A 19,764-nucleotide genomic window follows, 5' to 3' on the forward strand; every position below is an offset into this window, starting at 1 on the left:
GGGCTGCCGGGCGCTGAGTGCATGTGGACAGCGGAGGGTCACCGCAGGCCCAGTGAGATGGAGGCCTTCAGCCTTCAGGCTTAGACAAGACTGGAGTCAGCGCTTCCGGCTGAGCCCTTTGACATGTATTGCTGCGAGGTCGGTTGTCACCTGTGCGCCAGGTGAGGAAGGAGGCCTCAGGTGAGCTGGTGAACACTGGCCCACACCAGGCAGTGGAAGAGCAGGGAGTGGGCCTGGGTTCTTGTGTGCAAACAGCTGTCCCTGCACCCGGCCAGCTCCCCCCTCGTGTTGGGGTCCAGGGGAGCCTGGCTCAGGGCGTTCTGTCACTCACAAAAGTGTCACAGGTATAGAGTGCAAGCTTGGTGAGGCTGCAGCCCTACCCAACCCAAATACCCTGGCTGGGAGGAGCCGACCACCCAGGGTCCCTCTGAGGCAGGTGGGGAGAGGCAGCCCGGCGTGGGTCACATGTCTCTCCCGTGTGCCCTTGATCAGAGCGCCTGCCCTGGCAGCATCACCTTGTGCTGGCTGTGTCATTACTGATGGAATCACAGCTTGCCAGACGAAGCAACAAGATTCATAAAACGCCCCAGGCATGACAAATCCTCCTTTTGAGTTGGTCATTTGCTGAAGGAGATTCCACCGATGACTCATTCCATAGATTGGAGAGTCCTGGCATCACAGATGGCCAAAGCTGAGGAGCCTTGAGAGAGGATTACGGCTGGTCTTTGTGCTGATGGGCCCACGGGGCCAAAGGGGAACACAGGTGTGGCCTGTGGAGTATTGACTCAGACTCACTTCAGCGGCAGTAGGGAGGCATTTTTTGCACTGTGTCCCTAACTCCCGATGGGGAATCATACTGGGCACCTGCCCCCCTGACCCAGACTGCCTGGTGTGACCTCTGGGCCATGATGTGGCAGCCTACATTTTCCCCAAATGACCACAGCAATATTTCTGCCCTACATGCTGTTCCAGAATCTTGCCATCCACCTCACCGCCCCCATTCAGATTCTATTTCCCCTCTCCTTGAAACTGCGCAGGCCTTCACGGCCGCCGTGATGAAGAGAACATGGCAGAGAGATGCAAGGTGACTTCTGAGGCTAGGACACAGAAGGTGACATGACTTTGACCACCATGTTGTAAGGAAGCCCAGCTCCTACAGGGCTGTATGTCTGTGTCCTGGTGGACGCTTCCAGTGAAGGCAGAGGGTCTGGGCTGGCAGCCAGCACCAACCACAGTCACAACCTGGGGTGATTCCAGCCCTGCCTGCAAGCCACCCTAAGCTAAGCGGAGTGGAGCAGAGACAAGCTACCCCAGCTGAGCACTACCCATGTTACAGACTCATAAGCAAAAGAAATAATGGTATTGTTTTAAGACAGTTTGGGGATGGTTGGTTATTCAGCGATAGACTGAGCAATAGACGTGAGAACAGTGCCCTAGGTGATCCCTAGGTGATCCCTCGCCTTCCCTGAATTTCTCTGTCCCAGGGATGCAGCACTCGCTCTGTGGATGACCTACCGAGGACGTGTGTGGACCCAGGGCTCCTCGTCCTGGGAAGCTGTAATTGGTTTGGGTGTGGAAGAGCCATTCAAGGGGGTCTGCCATGCATGGGAGGGGAAGTGAATCATGCCTGGAAGCTTTGCCTGGGGGTTTCTATTCAATGGGAAATGTTTTCATGGTAGCAAAATGTTAAATATTAGCCTTCAGAATGAGATATTTGGTCATTTTCCCAAAGGTTGTGAGGTCTCTGAATCCCTCCTGTGATCTTACAGCAAGCTGAGCTCTGGCCTGTGGAGAAATTGCCTTTTTTAAAGCCTCCACTGAAAACCACCAGTGGCAGGGCTGCTGTGAGAGCAAAAGCACACTGAGCAGGGTGGGCCAACGGGGCATCAAACAACATGCTGAAATTCTCTGGAATAAGTTTCACCAAGTGGGGGTCTGTGACTTTGTTTAAAATACATATTGTGTGATTACGCCTACACCAGTAATGCCCGTGTAGTCCTTTTCATTAGAACAACACTGACCTGTTACTACGTGAAAGGACAAGCAATCACTCAGTAGCCCATTCCTTCCATCTCTTTGGCTGGATGGAGGTGCCCTAGATGAGTCACCATGGGGTTTTGGATGCAAGATCTCTGCCATCAGTGGGTACAGAAAACATCACCAAGACAGCAGGAGATGTGGGCTATGGCTCTCCTGTCCACTCCATGCCTCCAAAAGCCCACATATCCAGCAATTCTCTGACCTCTATCCCAGCAACATCAGAGCCAACATCCCAAAAGGGCCTCAGCCCCTAGAATGCACCAGGCAGCCTTTTCCTTCAGCATCTCCTCCTGAATCTCTGATTGTTAATAAATACATTCCAATTTGTGGATCCATAAAAACAAAACAAACTAAAAAATTAAAAGCACACAAAAAATCTGAAATACCAACACCCCCCCCGCCAAAATATTTAAAAACAAATAAAACTATTAGTGCTGTAAGTTCATTACCAGAACCTTCCTTACGGTCTGTCAGTTTCCCGTGACTGCGCGACTTGAACGATAGAAGTTTATTATCTCACAGTTCTGGAGGCCAGAAGTCTGAAATGAGGGTTGGTTCCTCTGAGGACCGTGATAGAAGGATCTGTCCGAGGCCTCTCTCCTCAGCTTGTGTCTCTTCACCTCAACTTCCCTTTGTGCATGTTTCTGTCCAAATTTCCCCTGTTCATAAGGACACCAGTTATATTTGATTGAGGCCCACTGCAATGACCTCATTTTAACTTGATTACATCTGTAAAGACCCCGTCTCCAAATCAGGTCACATTCTGAGGTACAGGGAGTTAAGGACTCTAACATATGGATTTGGGGGGATGCAATTCAACTCCTAATACAATGAAAAGAATAATATTAGGGTTTATGTTTGCCTCAGTAGGATTCAGGATGACTGCACGGTAGCCCAGACCAGCATCACGGGCGATTCAGTGGGCAGAGGGTACTGCCCTGGGGCCAGGAGGCCTGCTTTACTCTGTGGCCTTGGCCCATCTCTCTGGGGCCTCAGTTTCTCCATCTATATGATGAGGCTTAGACTGAGTGGTCCGTTTGGGCCTTTCTATCCCCGAGGTTGCTCAAGGGCACTAGTGCCTGGCTTTACACCACATAAGGCATGGAGGCCTGCCCCGGGTCCACCGTGAGGGTGTGCAGAAGTGTGGGGGTCACCCAGGGCACTCTGCCAGGCTGTTCAGGGTGGGGCACTCAAAGGAGACACCCGTAGGCCTCCCTGGGAAGGGCCAGGCTCTTGTATCATCAAGAGCAAGGGACCAAAATTTCCCTTCCCCCCAAAGTTTCCTCACTACTAGCTCCGCAGAGTTTTCCTTGGGGGCTGTATGGTCAGAGTCCAGCAGCAGACGACACATCTGAAGAGCAATGACTAGGGTATAACGTAAGAGCAGAGGGCAGGGCAGGACGTGATGAGAGGCTGGCACAGTGGAGAGCTGGGCCCCCGCCCCCCGACAGCTGCCGGAACTCCAGAGTAGAGAGTGTGGCTGAGGGACAGTCGGGGCTTGGCAGGGAGGGGCTGTAGGATCAACACTTTGTCCTCCTTGCATCAGCCTCCTCTGGGGTCTCCACATCGAGGGCCATGACAGGGTATTCCTCTGCCCTGCCCCCCAGGAGCAGGTCCAAGGAGGATGGAGAGCAGGGAGCCAGCTGGGAGCAACCTGGCTGGCCCAGACACTGGCTTGCCCACCCCCAACCCGGGTGTGGCTGGTACATAGTGGCGCAAATCTGAGCAAGCACGGCCCTCGCCATGGAGGAGTGAGGATAACTCACCGCTCACCTGGCACAGCAGGAAGGCCAGCCCTGCAGCTGCGGTGAAGCCCATCTGCTTCTGGGCATGAGCCCCAGCTTGAAGCTCCCTGCAGAGAAGCACCCCAGGGACTGACCGGCAAGGGCTTAGACTTAAAGCTCCTCGACTGAAACAGCAGATCCTAAGCTTGGGATGGTGAGAATAAACAGTCGCTTAGGCAAGTTCCACCCTAAACCAAGAGTTTGGAGCGGTAATTCTTGCAGAGCAAAGATGGGTGAGTGATTGATTACCGTCAGGAGGTTCACCTGAGCCCAGCTCCCAGTGGGGGTCCCACTGCTCTGGTCTCCGGCAGCACCTGGCCCAGCCTGCCCTCTTCTCCCCCGGCCGCCTCCTGTACACCTGGAGGAGTCGGGTGCTGGGGTGAGGCCTCGTGAGATGGTGCCATGACCCAGACTTCCAGAAACCCATCAGCCGCAGGTCTGGGGCTCAGCAGGGAGGTAGAGGAAGGGGGAGAAAGAGCGGATGGCTCAGATGGGCCCCTGCTCCCAGCAGCCTACAGGGCAGCCCTAGCCCCCCCCCACCGGCTCCCTTCCCCAGCCCCATGGGTAGGCACGACTGGGTGGCCCCATTTCTCATCCCTATCGATTATGCCGGCAGAGGCCTGTAGCACAGAATGTAAATCATCGTCCCTGGGGTATTTAACCCAGGGAGGGTTAGTTGGAGGTGGCATCCCTTATAAGTCCCGTGTCTGATGTTTTTATATTAATTCCTATAGTTGCCAGATTAATTTTTATTCCACTGACTGTTATCTCTTCTTCATTGACTAGGAGACATTTCTGAGCAGTGCATATCTCGTGGAGTATCAGTCATTTAGTGGGGTGCTTCCTCTGGCTGCAAGGTTTTCATTAATGAAAAAGGAATGAAAATTCCTTTGCTCCAAAGACTCAGTCTTTGGAAATAACAATGCACAGGCCAGCCAGAGTCACTGCCACCGCCGCCACCGCCACCACCGCCACCTATGTGTGCTGTCTGGAGGGGTCTATGAGACCCTGACTAAGGGTGCAGGGTCCCCTGGCCTCCCCTCTTCCCTCAGCTTCCCCAGTCCCCCCCTTGGCCATACACAGGTCCTGAGTCAGGCTCTACCAAGTGACTATGCCTTGGCAGAGACCAGGTCCCCTAGAGCTGTGCATATGGTCATCAGGAAGATGGCAATAGCCGTCTTGCTCTGAGGGACCCAGTTGAAGAAATAGGTCCCCTGCAGGGGAGCAAAGCAGGCGTGTTCTGGGTGATGGCGATGGCAATAGCCCTCTTGCTCTGCAGACGGGGGAAATGCGTTTGCTGTAGCCTCCCTGAAGCTCAGTACCATGCAAGGGTTTGGTCACAGGTCACAGTAGGACCCAGCCCAGTCACAGAAATGACCCCCCCTTTACCTGCACAGTGAGGGTGCTGGGTCCCCCAGTGGACTCCAACAGGCCTGAGTCTCGCATGAGGGACCCAGCTAAAGAAATGGGTGTTAGGAGGAGACAGCTGTATGCAAACACAGGTGAGTCCCTGCAGGGGAGCGAAGAAGGGGTGTTCTGGGTGGGCTCCCAGCAACGCCAGGACCACGGGTGTAAGCCAGGGGCGGAAGGAGTCTGGGAATAGGGAGGAGACGTAGAGGAGGAGAGGCTCACTGGGGGCAGGGCGTGCTGGCGGGAGGGTGAAGCGGGTACCTTCCACCTTGAGACCCTGACCCGCGTCTCTCCCATCCCATCATGCTCTGGGGCAGTGGATCCCACAGTGTGGACCCAGGACCAGCAGCATCAGGAACCCCTGGGAACTGGTCCTGAGGGCAGCCTTAGAACCTGCGGGGCGGGCTCACACTGTGTTTGACCAGCCCTGCACTAGCGTTTGAGAACCGGGAGCAGTGTGGAGTGAGGGAAAGAAGCCCAGAGGAAGAAACCCTGGGCTTGCACCTCACCTGTAAAATGGGATGCTGCTACCACCCAGGCAGGTGCTGTGACCCTGAATGAGTTAGAAGCTCCAGTCCAGGGCTGCCCCCAGGTGGGATGTCCATAGCCATGAGCTGTTCTCACTTGTGCCCACCCACGACCTCCCTCCTTTTCTAGGAGAGATGATTCGGACCCCACAGTTTTGCCATCCAGGGCGACCTCACTCAGCCTTTCTTCTAGGGGTCAGACATGAATAATTAAGCTCCAAACCTTTAGGATTTTGAGAATGCTGATAAATTACAGATGCAAATGGGTAACCAATCAACCTCCCCACCCCCTGCCCCAGCCAGGGTATCCACCTGGGAAATAAAACAGAGGTCATTCCCTCCTTCCCCCCACACAGGCAAGGTCATGAGAGACCCCAACAATGATATGTAGTTTATGGGCTGCTTTCAGTTTGTGGGCAGCTGCTTCCAAGACAACCGTGAAAAAAACAAAAAAAGGTTGTTGTGAATGGGGTTAAGAAATCGGCCGTATCCAAGCGTCTGGATCCTGTAAGGAAATAATCATGAGGCAGGAGCGAAGCTTTAGAAGATCATAGGTGCTTCATCCAAACTCTTTTCCTCCATCCCTTAGGCGGACTCCTGATGAGGGTCTTGGCAAGTCCCAGGGGCTGAGGAGGTGACTTAGTGGCCTGGGGTGGGGGGCTGGGCGGGGGATAGGGAGGGCCGGCACCCAGGTCCCTGCTCAATCCCAGCCTCTCTGCATCCATCTCCTTGTTCGTTCATTCCTGACACAGCCTGGGATAAAATGACCAGGACCAGGAGAGGGGTCTGGGGTGAGGAGAGGGTCTGAGACAGGCCTCTGAGGGCCAGGGCTTGGTGGGGAGATGGAGGAGCAGGGTGGGAGGGTGAAATTATCCACAGAAATGGAAAAACTGAGGTCAGGTTTCTCAGTTACAGCAGCTGGAGCCGTTGAAAATGTGGTTCCAGGTGTTCTCAGAAGGTCTCCCTTAGGCGTCACCTAAGGGGAATGAGGGGACCTCCTTGCAGTCAATGTGGAGTCTCGGTGTACTGGTTGATGGGAACATTTCTCCTGCCCCCGGGAGATGTCCTGTCTGGAGAACAGCACAGACACAACTGTCCCTTCTCTCCCATCCCCCACTACCCCAGTGCGCATCTCACAGCTGTGCTAGGAAGTGGCCTGCCTGTGCCCTTAAAGCCCGCGCCACCACTAAGTTCACTTGGGCTTCCTCTCAGTTCCATCTGTGTGTTTTCTGCGAGCCAGGTTCTGGGTCTCAGTGGGTCCCTCCTCTTCCCGCCTGGGTGCCATGTGCCCCCGACCCACCCACACCCACTGTGCTGGGAGGACAAGCCCAAGGTCAGTCCAGCTCGGCCAGAGGTCCTCCCCATGTGGCCCAGAGCCACAGCACAGACGACCTGGGGTGAGTTCTTCCACACTGGCCTCATTCAAGGATGGGAGAGATGGCATCCACCCCCTCACAATGCAGCCCGTCTTGGGGGGCAGGGAGAGGGCTGAGCAGCACGCACGGGGTACTAGAAGCAGCCCCACATGTGGCCACTTGGTGCTCAGGCAAGAGCTGGGCAGAGGGCGGCTGCAGGACCCGGGGCGTCCTGAAGGTCCTGGGACAGAGCCCAGGATGGGCAGGTGGGGGCCTGTCTCTATGTCGGAAGGGAGAAGCTTCCAGACATGATTGCATCTGACCTTCTCCTTGTGTCTCCTCTCTGGCATAGGGCCTGTGGTGAGCTCAGCTCCTTCGCACTCCTGGGCTTCAGCGTGAGGGATCTTTGTAAAGTTTCCAATCCACAGAAAACTGCCAACCTCCGGAGGCCTCAGGGGGACCCCCGTCCTCCACACAGAGCCCTTCTCATCCCTGAGGACCAGCCATCAGCCTCCTCTGGGTGGGGGGATTGGGGAGGAGAGGAGGAGTTGCTCTGAGGGAGGAGGATGCTTCTAAGCTTCTAAATCAGCTTTCCGAGAGACCCCCCCATCCTCCACCCCCCATGGCCTGGAGCACTGAGGTCTTCAGAACCTCCCAGAACATTCCTCAGTTGAGCTATCCCAGCCCAGAGCCAACCCCCAGGGAACGGGGAGAAAGAGAAGCTTCCCTTGCCGAGGATCTCTGTATCCTTCTGTTTAAAGGGTGGAGGGAAAAAGAGGATTCTGAGCTTTTAAGAGAAAGTCTCTCAACAAAACACTTCCTGATGCTCGTCTGACACTAAAAACCTATTAAAGTCATAAACTTCTCCTGCAGATCACGTCTCAAAAAAATGTATTTATCTAAAGGGCATCTGTGTTTGGTCTCAAACTCAAACACTCCAAATGTCAGGCCCCAGATGATTTATTTGGGGTGCCTTGTTCCCTCCTTGTGAGTTGTCTTCCAGCTGCAGCCCCTGCTCCTGTCACCCCTTCTGCTGATGTTTATAGACTAGACGGGCTCCCATTCACACTGAGAGGGCAGCCCAGAGGAAGAAGGGGCGCAAAGGGGTGTGAGTGTGCACACGGGTGGCACGCTGATGCTGTCACGGCAGATGGCCACGCCCTTCCCTCCTACCTCGTGCCTTTGCCCAGGTTGTCCTCTTGGCCATGAGGGTCATTTCTCACGGCAGGTCACCCGACCGGCACTCTGAGATCTCAGCAGGTCCCCACGCAGAGGGCTAGAGATAAATACAGCACAGTTAAACCAGGAAGCGGGACTTCCCTGGCGGTCCAGTGGTTAAGAATCTGCGCTTCCAATGCAGGGGGCAGGGGTTCCATCCCTGGTTGCGGAACTAAGATCCCCACATGCCTTGCGGCCAAAAAAACAAAAACAAAAACCAGGACGCACACTGGGCCCCCTTCAGATTGTCTAGACGGAGCATTTGAGCACGGACTGGGGAGAGGGGTACTTTGGAGCCGAGACTTCTGAGCGTTGAATAGGAGTTGAACAACAGAAGGGGCCAGGAGGAGGCAGGAAGAGCTTCCCAGGCAGAAGGAACAGCCGGTGGAGGTCAGTGGCCAGAGAACACGTGGGGCGTCTGGGACCACGGAGGGGCGCCTGGAGGCAGAGGGACAAGGGCCCTGGAGAGGGGCCGGATGCTGAGCTCCCAGCACTAGCGAGTAGGCCCTTGGGTCTCAGGCTGCTGCACAGAGTCCCCTGACAGCCCTTCATCACCACATCTTAATATGCACGAGCTCATCAGCCCCTTTCCAAAGAGGCCCCTGAGAGCAGGGCCCTGCAGCGCTCACTCTGCCTGCAGGAAGCAGGGATTTCAGGAGGCATGGTCAGGCTCGGGGCCGAGCCTGGAGGGGAACAGAAGATTCCCCAGGGTGAGTGAGAGAGCATGCCCAGGGTGAACCCCAGCAATGCCACTGTCGTTCTGGGCAGGGGGATGACTATGGCATCTTCAAACCACCCGGAAACAGAGCGGCAACTGCTGGATCAGAGAGCCCACTGGGGCTGGCGAATCGGCAGGCTCTGATTCCTCCGCTCTCCCTCCAGTGGGGGAGGTTTGGGCTAGGAGCCTGCCCAGCCCCCAGAGGCCTCCGAGAGAGGCTGGGAAGGTGTTTCTTAGAGCATCAATGCCCAGCAAGTACACTAGCCACATATGACTTTTTAATTTTACATTATTATAAATTCAGTTCCTCAGTCACACCAGCCACATTTCAAGTGCTCCACAGCCACACTTGGCCAGTGGCCATCGCGTTGGAGAGCGCAGAGCAGGAAGTTACCACCACTGCAGAACGTTCCACTGGACAGCGCTAGGGGATGAAGGCCTGGCTGGCCAGCTTCTCAGCAAGCAGGGAGGGGCCCCATCCGGGCTGTGTAGGGGGTCTTCAGCAGGGCTGGGAGCCCCCAGTGCGCCTAAATTCGGGTAGCAACCGTAGGGAGGTGCTGGAGAGGAAGCAAGGAGGGCACCCTAGATCTACCTGAGAACAGCGCCCCCTCCCGCCTGGGGCTGCTGCAACAGCTGAGCGAGGTCTTTGGGGCACTTCAGGGTGGGGGTGGGGAGAAGGGGGCAAGTAAGTGCCCTGCTTCTCCTGGGCCTGTCTGCAAGCACAGGGGGCTGGGGGAGCCACCCAGGCTGTGCCCTTACACACTGGGCGCCCCCCAAGGGCAGGTGGCCGGCCCCCCTCTCCCCCTCCCCTACAGCTCACAGCGCACCGCCTCATCGCCTGCAGGCCTGAGATGGATGTGGAAGTTGCACACTGTGCCTGGAGCTGCAGCCCACACCATCCTGGGCAGGGAGGCTTTGGAAGACATCGTAGGGCGTTAAGTCAACGGACTTCCTATTTGTCAGCACACCAAGAGCACAGCAGGTTTTTTCGGCTCCAAAAGACTGCCCAGGCCAGAGTATATACACTGCAGATCCTGCAGGCTGTAAGCGTCTCAGAGACCAGAGCTGCATCTTCCAGAGGGATGAGGTGAGGCTGCTGAGAAGATGCTATCGTGTGGAGACAAAGGACAGCCCCTTGTCCCTGCTGGGGCAACGCAGGGAACTCCAGGGCAGGTCCTGTCACCTCTCTGCTCCCTGCGGGCAGCGCTGTCCCCACAGCTCTGTCTTTGCCCAAAGTCAGCTCTCCAGGACATCCAGCCCTGATAAACACCCCGCCCCGTGTCTCACCCCATCTGGGGTCACTTCTGACTGTGCTGCATGTGTGCCTTACATGTTGGTGATTGTCCTTAAGAAGCACCCAGAAGGGAGGGTCTTTGTTTAGTTCACTGTACTTTGGAAAGGGTGCCTGGAATACAGTGAGTGCCCAGCAAATGTTTGTTAAATAAATGAACTTTTCAAGAAGAAGGGCAGGGCTTCCCTGGTGGCGCAGTGGTTGAGAGTCCGCCTGCCGATGCAGGGGACATGGGTTTGTGCCCCGGTCCAGGAAGATCCCACATGCCGCGGAGCGGCTGGGCCCGTGAGCCATGGCCGCTGGGCCTGCACGTCCGGAGCCTGTGCTCCGCAGTGGTTGAGGGTCTGCCTGCCAGTGCAGGGAGCGTGGGTTCGTGTCCTGGTCCGGGAGGATCCCATGTGCTGCGGAGCGGCTGGGTCCGTGAGCCGTGGCCGCTGGGCCTGCACGCCCGGAGCCTGTGCTCCGCAATGGGAGAGGCCACAACAGTGAGAGGCCTGCATACTGCAAAAAAAAAAAAAAGAAGGGCAAATGGGAAATGTGCAGATTGGGTGAAATACAGACCCAAATGTGGATTTTTAAGCAAAAACAAGTCTCAGCTTTATGCTAGTTGATCATTTTAGGTTCCATGACTGGGGAGGGGCATCCAGAGCTCCTCCCTGTGGACCCTGGTTGAACACCCCTCCCACAAAGCAGGCTTTGTGAATCTGCCCTCCCACAGCACATGCTATCTGCCACCAGTTTTGTCTTGTTTTCTTTCACTGTGGCCCATAGACCAAATCGAGAAGCATCATCCATCTTACCTGAAGGTTTTGCCATTTCAGTCCTGAAACCGGAGAAGTCGTAAATAGGTTTTGCGATGGTAAAGGGAAGCTTAATTTTTCATTCACCTCTAGCTAGGAACTGATGGGGAGGTCCTCCTTCACTCCCAGAAGCAAAAGGGAAAAGAAAGGGCTTCCCAGGGACAGGATAATTTGTCAGAAAGTTATGAGAGAGCACAAGCAGGACTGTATAGGAAGTGTGTATTGAATGATATGACACACTGGCTTCTAATTGCTGCTGCCTTTCTGATCAATAATACATGTTTTCAAAAAGCCTTCTGTTTGCATTTACACAATGGACTGTAACTACTGCAAAGGATCCATTAAGACCTATTTTAAAAAGTGCATTCGTAAAAACTTGTCTAAATCTGCATTACAAGGCAGATTATGAAACTGCCCTGGGAGATGTTTTTTCTAAAAAGCATTCAGGCCATATCTGCCAGACTCGCCAATTCAAGCTCCGTTATTACCACGCTCACTCGGGAGCCAGGATGGGCCTTCTCCTTGGTGTCCTTGAGGCAAGAGGCGGGCACTGCCAGACCTGAGGCCCCATCAGGTTCCAGCGGCCTCGGGCCACTGGTGCCCTTGGGCTGGGGACTCGGTGTGAGCAAGCCCCCAAAGCCTCAGCGAGGCGTCAGCATGAATCAACCCACTGCTCCCGAATGTGTAAGTAAGTATACGCCCAGATAAGTGCTGCTGTGCCAGAGAGGACTCTGGGGCTCCAGAGTTCTCCCTCCTTTCACTGAGAAAGCTGCAGGTCCTATGGGGAGGGCCAGAGACAGGTGTTGGCTCCTGCAGGCCGGTCTCACTGGCTGCCATCCGCATACAGGTGTGATTCGTTCCCTATACAAGTGGGGAGCCAGAGCTGAGGGCAGCAGACAGCTTGATTTAGGGACCACCTGCTTTCCGTGTTAACTTAGCAATGTCCACTGACCGCTTTGGCCTCGGCCTCAGCGTCTACAGCTGATGGGAATCAGTGATGACAGTGACAGCTCATGCCGGGGACTCACATCTCTTCAGCCACCTCGCGGGGATGGACCTCTGCCTTCCTGAGGCCCAGAGACGTTGCAAACATGCCGAGGTCACACAGACCAGAGATCCAGCCAGGATACAACTCAGAGCACACCTTCAACCTTCACACAATGCCACTGCCCCCAGCCTACCACCCAGACAGCTCCTTGGACTTCAGAGGACCTTGGAAGAAGAGAAAAAAAAAAATGCTCATTTTCTGGGGAGCCAGAAACTGTGCTGATTCTGTCAATGCTTCATTTGGGTTCAGCCTCACAACACTGCAAGGCAGTTACTATATCGTTATTTCTGTGTTACAGATGAAGACGCTGAGGCCCCAGTGAGGCAGCTAGCCTGGTTCTTGTGCTGGGGCAAAGGAATGGAGAAGAGATCCTTGCAGAGAATGGGAGGGAAGAGGGGAATGAGGAGAAGGGGAGAGCAGAGGAAGGAAGGGAGTAAAGGAAAGTGGGGCAGGAAATTCAGGGGAGAAAAGCAACTCCATTGGGGGGCCTATGGAAGGGTGAGCAGGGCAAAGAGTTGAGGTCAGGCCTTGTCTGAGTGTCACAGGGGGGTCTCTTACGGATATGCAGGACCCGAGGTCAGCAAGCCAAGCGCTTCACCTCTGTGCTCTCCTGGATCCTCCTCTGGTCAGGTCTCTGGGCATGCACGCGGGTGAGGGTATGCACCCATATCCCTGTACGTGAACACAGGTGTATGCACATGTGGGTACAGGGGTACAACATATGAGGGTACAGGGGTACACATAAGAGGCTCCCCAGACCTTTTTCTAAGAAGAGGGCAATGTCCCCACCATAATGTCAGATGTCCTCTCAAGACCCCCAAGGGTGGTGGAGGAGAGTGGAAGGGCCTGAGGACTGAGGAAGGAGCACAGCCTCAAATGGGCCCTTGAGGTGGTCACACGGAGCACAACCAGACATCCAGCCTGACCAGTGTCAGCCAAGGCTTGGCCAGGGTGGTCCCTGGGGGGCACAGGGGTGGGGCTGGTTGGAAGAATGGGCCAGGCCACCCCTCTTCCTTCTGCCTTCTTCTGCCACAGGAGCCTGTTGGTAACAAAGAAGTTCCCCTCAGGCCCTCCCTTCACACTCAGGTCCCTTGCCTGTGCACAGACCTGAATGTGCAGCCTTAGTAGTTATTACTAGCACCAGAGGTAGGGCCTGTCTACACCCAGGGGAGTCCCCCACAGCCAACTCCAGCCCCACAAATCCAAGGGCTTGGGGCTCGGGGAGCGTGAGGCAGGCAACACAAGGTCTGGTGGCCGCAGGGTGGCTCTCCCGAGCTGGCAGCACTGTGCCCTGGCCTCCAGCCAGCAGGCCGGCTTGGACATCTCGGCTGGCAGAGTCCCCAGCCAGCCTGTCTTGGCAGCTCCTCCTCCTGCTTGTGAGGGTGACTTCACTTTGACTTCATATCTGCAGAGTGATATGCAGAGCTCTTATTCAGCCCTGAGCTCAGCCAGGCAAGAGGGCGGGGCTCTGTGCACAGCAGGAAGAAGAGACACTGAAATAGGGGCACCCCAGGCCTAGGTACCCTGGACCCTCCCACCCCAAGGCCCCTTGGGCTTGCATTCCTCTGTGCCTAGGTGAGGGCCAAACCACAAAAGGCAGCTTGCAGGTGGGAGTAGAACAGTGGACTTTTCCCACAGAGGCCTAGAGCTCACCTCCAACCTCCAGGACCCCCCATGTTGGGGACCCAGAGTCTCCCCTTTTTAGTACTGGATGTGTTTACGGGCATCATTTCTTGGGGCAAAAATTAAATTCTTTGGGGCTCCAGTTCCTCCTCGCTACTTGCTCTGCTACCCAGTCAGCCCCCCATCCTAAGAATTCTTCTGTTTGGTTGGGGAGAGGGAGTACCTACCCTCCAAGCACCCCATTAAAGCCCCAACTCCAGAGTCAGTTTCCTGGTTTCATTGGTTGGACCAGTCCTAAAGAGGCGGGCTCACAAACTAACCCTACGACACCCCTAGAGCGACCGCGGACATCGGAAGCCACAGGCCAGGCTCACCCGTGGCGTGCGCAGAAAGCGCCCAGGTTCCCCTTCCCCCACCCGGGCTCTTCCCCTCCTCCCGCCTCCGGCCCCAAGAGAGGCCGCGCTCCCATCGCGCCTCCCCCCTCCGAGAAATAGCTGAGGATGCGCACCGCGCCCGGAGCCTGGAGGCGGGGCGCCTGCCTAGTCTCCACGTCCACTCGGGCGCACCCCCGCATCCCCGTGGTTTCCCTGCCCTCTCTGGGCGGCGGAGAAGGTCGAAGCGCACAAACCGAGAGCGGGCGCACAGAGTGAGGAAGAGTGGCTGTGCGTGCGAAGGTGCGCGGACTGGGGCTGCGGCTGGCGGGCCGGTACCCCGGGTCCCGCACCTCGCCCCTACTCGCGCCCCGCCCGGCCCGCACCCCGCGTCGGGCACTGGTCTCCTAACCCGCGCCCCGCGGGCACCGCACCGGGCATCGCCTGGGCGGGTACCCAGTGCCCCGCCCTTACTCCCGCACCCCGCCCGCCCCGCCCGCCCCGCCCCCTCACCGCCCCGCCCCGCCTCGCCTCAGTCCCGCGACCGGAGCCCGGCGCGCAGCTGCGGAGAGTACCCTGGAGCCCGCGCCCCGACGCTTTGAGCCCGCAGTGTTCGTCGCGTCCGCCGCGTCCCGGCCGGGCATGGGGCAGGCCGGCTGAGCGCCGCACCCCGCCGCCGAGACCCCCAGCCCAAGCCACCGTCCCTCTCGCCGCGGCCCCAGCGTGCACCGGCGATGGCGAGGGCGACGGCCGGCACCGCGGGGCTGCGGTTGCTGCTGCTGCTGCCGCTGCTCGGCGAGGGTGAGTCCTGCCGGGGGCTGGTGCCCGCAGCAGCCGAGGCGAAGTTGGCACCGCGCGCCGAGCGGCTGAGTGGACGCGTTCGGAAACGCCTTTCTGTTTGCGGCGGGCAGCGGGCTGCGCAGTTGCCGGCCGCCCGGGCTCGGCTGCGAGCGGGGTGGTGTGGTGGGCAGGGCGCCTCGGGCCCCGCGCGCTGGGCGGGTCTCGGGCTGGAGCCGGACTCGGGTCGGAGCGGCACGCGGGCCGGGCGGCCGGGGTCGGTGCCCAGGGCCCTTGTCGCAGCCGCGCTCCCCAGCCTGGTGGCGCCTCGCGCCACAGCAGCGTCTTGGAGCGAACCGAACGGAGCTTGTAGCCGTTTCGGTGCAGGTGGGGGAGGACTGGTGAGGTAGCCCTAGACAGCCTGCGACTTGGGCGGGGAGGAGTTGTGTTTCTGTAAAAGATTGCTCCGTCCTGGTTTCCTTGTCGCTCTACACGTCGGAGCATTCTTCCTCCAGCTCTGATACCCTGGCTAGCCACGGGATGCGGAAGGGATCTGCTGTTTTGAAAAATGGTTGCTTTTCCCTTGTGCGTTTTTGCCGCTCTAGTCCTTAAAAAACCCAAAAGGCTGTGATTTCTAGGGAGGCTGCCCTCGAGGGCCCGCTCGGACTGGCCCAGCGCAGCCGGCTGAGGGCCCGCCGTGGCTCCAGTCCCACGCGCGGCTTCCGAGTCCCGCGCTGATGCCAGGCGGGGACACCTGAAGGTGTGGCCTTTGGGACCATTTGACGGCTCTGGGCCGACCTGTACCAAGCGCTTTTGACCATCCTGGAGTGGAGTAGGGCTGTGTGCCGCCACCGTCGGTGCTGGGAGGATTAGATGTGGCCTTGCAAAGGCTGGTCACTGCCTCCACCCCCAAAACCCTGAGGGGATGAGTGAACCCCAAGGCTGTCGAATCTTTGCCCGCCCCCCTGCCCACACACCACGAATTTTAGTTTCCCTCGAACTGTCCTTGACTTTCTCTTCTTCAGTTCTCACTGTGCACCAAGTTTCCCTCTGAGAGAGGAGCTCCGGCCACCCTCCCCCACTGCTTACAAAGGGCTTTCTCTCCCTGTGGCCTTTGGGAACAGAAGAGGTGGTGGTCCCCTGCGTCTGGCCCCGGGTCCTACACAGGCTTTGGATTCACAGGCCTGCCCAAGGCTTCCTTTGTGTGACTGGATCTTGAGCTCAAGAGGCAGATACTGAAGCTAGAACGGGCCCCCAGCCCATCATAGGGAAGGCAGGGGAGAAACCCTTTCTTTGACCTGGGGAAGAATGGGGGAAAGCATCAGGAGTCTGGGGGTCCCGGTGCTGTGAGGGGAAAACAGGCAGGAGGAGGCTGCAGGCAGGGCAGAAGTAAACACAAACAAGGTATTCAGAAGACCTCTTGTAACTCGGGTTGCAACTTTGTAGTTGTGGGTGGGTGATCAGGTGTGAGCCGGAAGCCAGGGCGCACTGGGTAGCCTCAGAAGCTTGTGGAGGATTTCCCGTGCCTGTCCCACGCTTAGCCAGGGGGCCCAGCTGAGGCCGTGGGGGGGGCTGGAGTTGGGGGGTAGGGGTGCGAGGGCGGCCTGTGACATTTGGCGGGAATACGGGTGGCTTCTCCACAGCCTGGATGCATGGAGTTGGGTGGTCAGAGAAAGGCTCTCCAATCCAGGGAAAGCAAGTCCCCTGCCTCACCCACCCTCCCATGGGATGAGCAAGAAACCACGATTAGTGGCACTGGGAGTTGAGAGGTGGCCCCGCGATACCCAAGAGGAGACAGCGGGGCCCGTGGAGAGGCCTGCGGGCACCCTCTACCCCGTGTAGCGGTGCTGGAACTGTTGAGCCTGGCTCTCAGTGAGCTGCTGCTCCAGACCACCACCAGTGAGCTGGGCCACTGCTCCCACCTAGACTCGACCAGGCTGGGAGCAGCTCGGCCCCGGGGCGCCCTCTCGTGGACACAGCCCTCCTGTGGCCAGGCCTGTTGCCTGGGGGATGGGCCGGGTCTCTAGAGGAGGAAAGCCTTCCCTTGCTGGCCCAGACACCTCCCCGAGACCGGAAGCTCTCTTCTGTGCTGGGGGACTGACGAGAGGTGGGTAGGGAGACAATCAGACGAAGAGGCAGTGGCCGGGGAAGGAACAGCACTGCCCCAGGGCTGGCAGGGGTGGCCTCGAGGGCCTAGGGATGCTCAGAGCAAGATCCTGGGGCATAAACAGACCCTCACGGTGTGCCCCCCTCCACGTGTACACACTCTCATTGTGTGTGAATGCACACACCTTCACAAAAAGGTGCCAACCCAGACACAGACTCCCAGAGCAAGGCAGGACTCCACCCACACGCTGGTATCCGTGTGAGTGCACACACAGGCGCCGCGCACGCGCACACACACACACACACACACACACACCCTTGAATCCACGCTCACACACTCACACTCACTCTTGGTCATCACTAAGACACACTCCTGCCCTTTCTCAAGGATATGTGATCATGAGGCCTGTGGACACACACACTCACGCAGCGTGGCTTGGCCCTTCACACTCCACCCTCCCCCAGGGAACCCAGCCCCTGTCTCTGCCACTCACACACACTGGGACCCCCACATGTGTACACAGGGACACCTGCCCCTCCCCCCTCATACTCAGGAGCACAGCCCATCAACCCTGGGTATCCTGGAACCAGAGCTAAAGCACTTCCATCTAAAGGTTGTTCTTAGCAGAGTTTCTGGCCTTTTGCTGCCCCAGCGCAGGTACAGGCATCCCTGTGGCATGGATGAAGAAACTGAGCCCCAGCTTCTGGGGATCCCCCTGAATGTCTCAGGCTGACCCCTCACCCATCACCATCTCCCTGACCTCCTGCTCCTCCTCACCAGGCCTCACATCTCTCATCTTTCTGGCCTTGCTTCTTGGGTCCCTTTTTGCTCAGCACCTCTAGCCACAAGGAAAGACCTGCCCTCTCTGCGTGCACACCCTCTGGGCCTCTCACTCCCAGGTACTGAAAAAAGGAAAACTGGCCATGACTTAGCAGCCGCCTCTCCAGGCTGCTGGGCCCACCCCTCTGCTGTTGGACCTGGGTTTGCCACTTTTGCCTGGACCAGCAGGTGCCAGAGCAGCCCCTCAGCCAGGAAGGCTGCTCTGCTGACTTCTTTCTCTCTCGCTTTCAGCCCCTTCCCTCTTTGGCCAGAGATGAGTGGTGTCCTGCTTCACCAGGCTTGCCTGGGCCCAGCCCACTAAGCCCCTCTGGCCTCTGGGAGCTGCCTGTGTCCCACACTGGCTGTCCTGGGCCCTAGCAGAGTCCAACCTACTCAGGGACCAAGGGGCTGGGTTATCTGGTGGGCTCCTCAGGGTGGGGTCTGTGAGCAGAAAGAAAATGGGGAAGTTTATTGAGACCATTGCAAAATTGCCTTTATTCTGCAGAATTGCTTTAGGGACGGCTAAGTAAATCACTGTTTCCTTGGTGGTGTAAAGAAAATGGGATGCATTCACCTAATGGGGAGCTAATGGCCTTTCAACCAGAGGAGGAGAAAACTAATTTTAAATTATGGTATCTCTTAAACTGGAGCATGAGGTGCCAAGGGGAAGGGAGGGCCAGGAAGCTGCTGCTTCCCCTGAGGCCTTCCCGCCTCTGTGACCTGAGAGAGGACTCCTCCATCCCCTGGTCTTCACTGGATAAGGCTGATGCCAGCAGTAGCCACCCCCAGGGGGCACATGGCCTGCCGGTCCTCTGTCGAGCACTGCCTGTCTGCTAGCTCACTGTACCCTCCCGAAACCCTGAGGGATGTAGCCTTGTTTTCCCATTTCACAGGTAAGGAAACTGAGGCTCCCACAGCCTGTGAACTTGAATCCATGGAGAGGACTTTGTGTCTCCCCGCTCCGGTCCTCTGGCTTTCAGCAAGCCCCTTCTCTGGGCCAGTGGTGGTAGGGACCAGGAGTGGGGCTGAGGAGGGGTCCTGGGAGAGGAAGGTGGCCCTGAGCCCACTCACCCACTGGTGACCCTCCTGCTCAGGGCTCCAGGGGCCCTAGGGACAGCCTGGCCCGGGTCTGGGAGGGAAGTGTGCCACTGTGCTTCAGCACCTGAATCAGGAGCCCCTCGGAGTCTGGCTGATGCTCAGGCGGGACCGCTGCTTTAGCTGATGTCTGGGAGTCCTGCAGGTCCGGGAACTGCCACCAGCTGCGGTCTGGTCATAGCCAGCCCCAGGGGAGGGGCGTGTGTCCTCTGGCCTGGCAGGAAGAGAGGCCTCTGTGCTGGTGGTGTAGGCTGGGTGTGTGGCCCCTGCACCCACCCTCTGCCTGGGGCCCCAGAACCTGACAGACGCTACTGTGCTGAGGAGGGGCTGGACTTCAGGGCACATGGGTACATCTGTGTCTCCTTGTCCAAGAAAGGGCCCTCCTGCCCGGGGCTCCAGGACAGACTGGGAGAAGAAAGTGCCCAACTGAGAAAAAGGCAGAGCTGGAGAAGTTCCCCCCCAAACAGTAGTGATGCCTTCTGTCCTACAGAAGTGGCTACATTTCGGCTGTGGAAGCCCTCTCCCTTCCCCGGGGGTGTGGGAGAGGACGCTTCCTTGTGTGGGCCCAGTGTTCAGGCTCAAGCCCCCGCGTCTTCTCCTCCTCCTCGTTTCTTCTTCTCCCTTCTCATTTCTGCAATTGTTTTTCTGAGTGACTCAACAGTAACAATAACAGTAATAGTGATGGGCCCACAAACACTCCCCGAGGGACCACCTGCTGCCTGAGGAGCTTCTCCGGGGCTAGGGATGCACTCTGGGAGACAACGGAAGGTCCCTTTGACCT

The 19,764-nt window shown here is 57.6% G+C and overlaps 1 protein-coding gene across 3 annotated transcripts in view; it reads left to right on the forward strand.

Moving 5' to 3' along the window:
* Positions 1–14,719: 14,719 nt before the first annotated feature.
* RET (ret proto-oncogene) overlaps positions 14,720–19,764 on the forward strand; it is a 67,374-nt gene continuing 62,329 nt past the window's right edge. For 2 of the 3 annotated variants that reach the window (XM_055081258.1, XM_055081259.1), the window contains exon 1: positions 14,737–14,986. In XM_055081258.1, the coding sequence (XP_054937233.1) occupies positions 14,920–14,986 (67 nt within the window). In that variant the 5' untranslated portion in view covers positions 14,737–14,919. Of the gene's footprint in view, positions 14,987–19,764 lie in introns of all 3 variants that reach the window. The other variant, XM_028481921.2, reaches the window with a different exon arrangement.

Source organism: Physeter macrocephalus, chromosome 20 (genome assembly GCF_002837175.3).
Source record: "Physeter macrocephalus isolate SW-GA chromosome 20, ASM283717v5, whole genome shotgun sequence".
Classification (NCBI taxonomy): Eukaryota; Metazoa; Chordata; class Mammalia; order Artiodactyla; family Physeteridae; genus Physeter; species Physeter macrocephalus.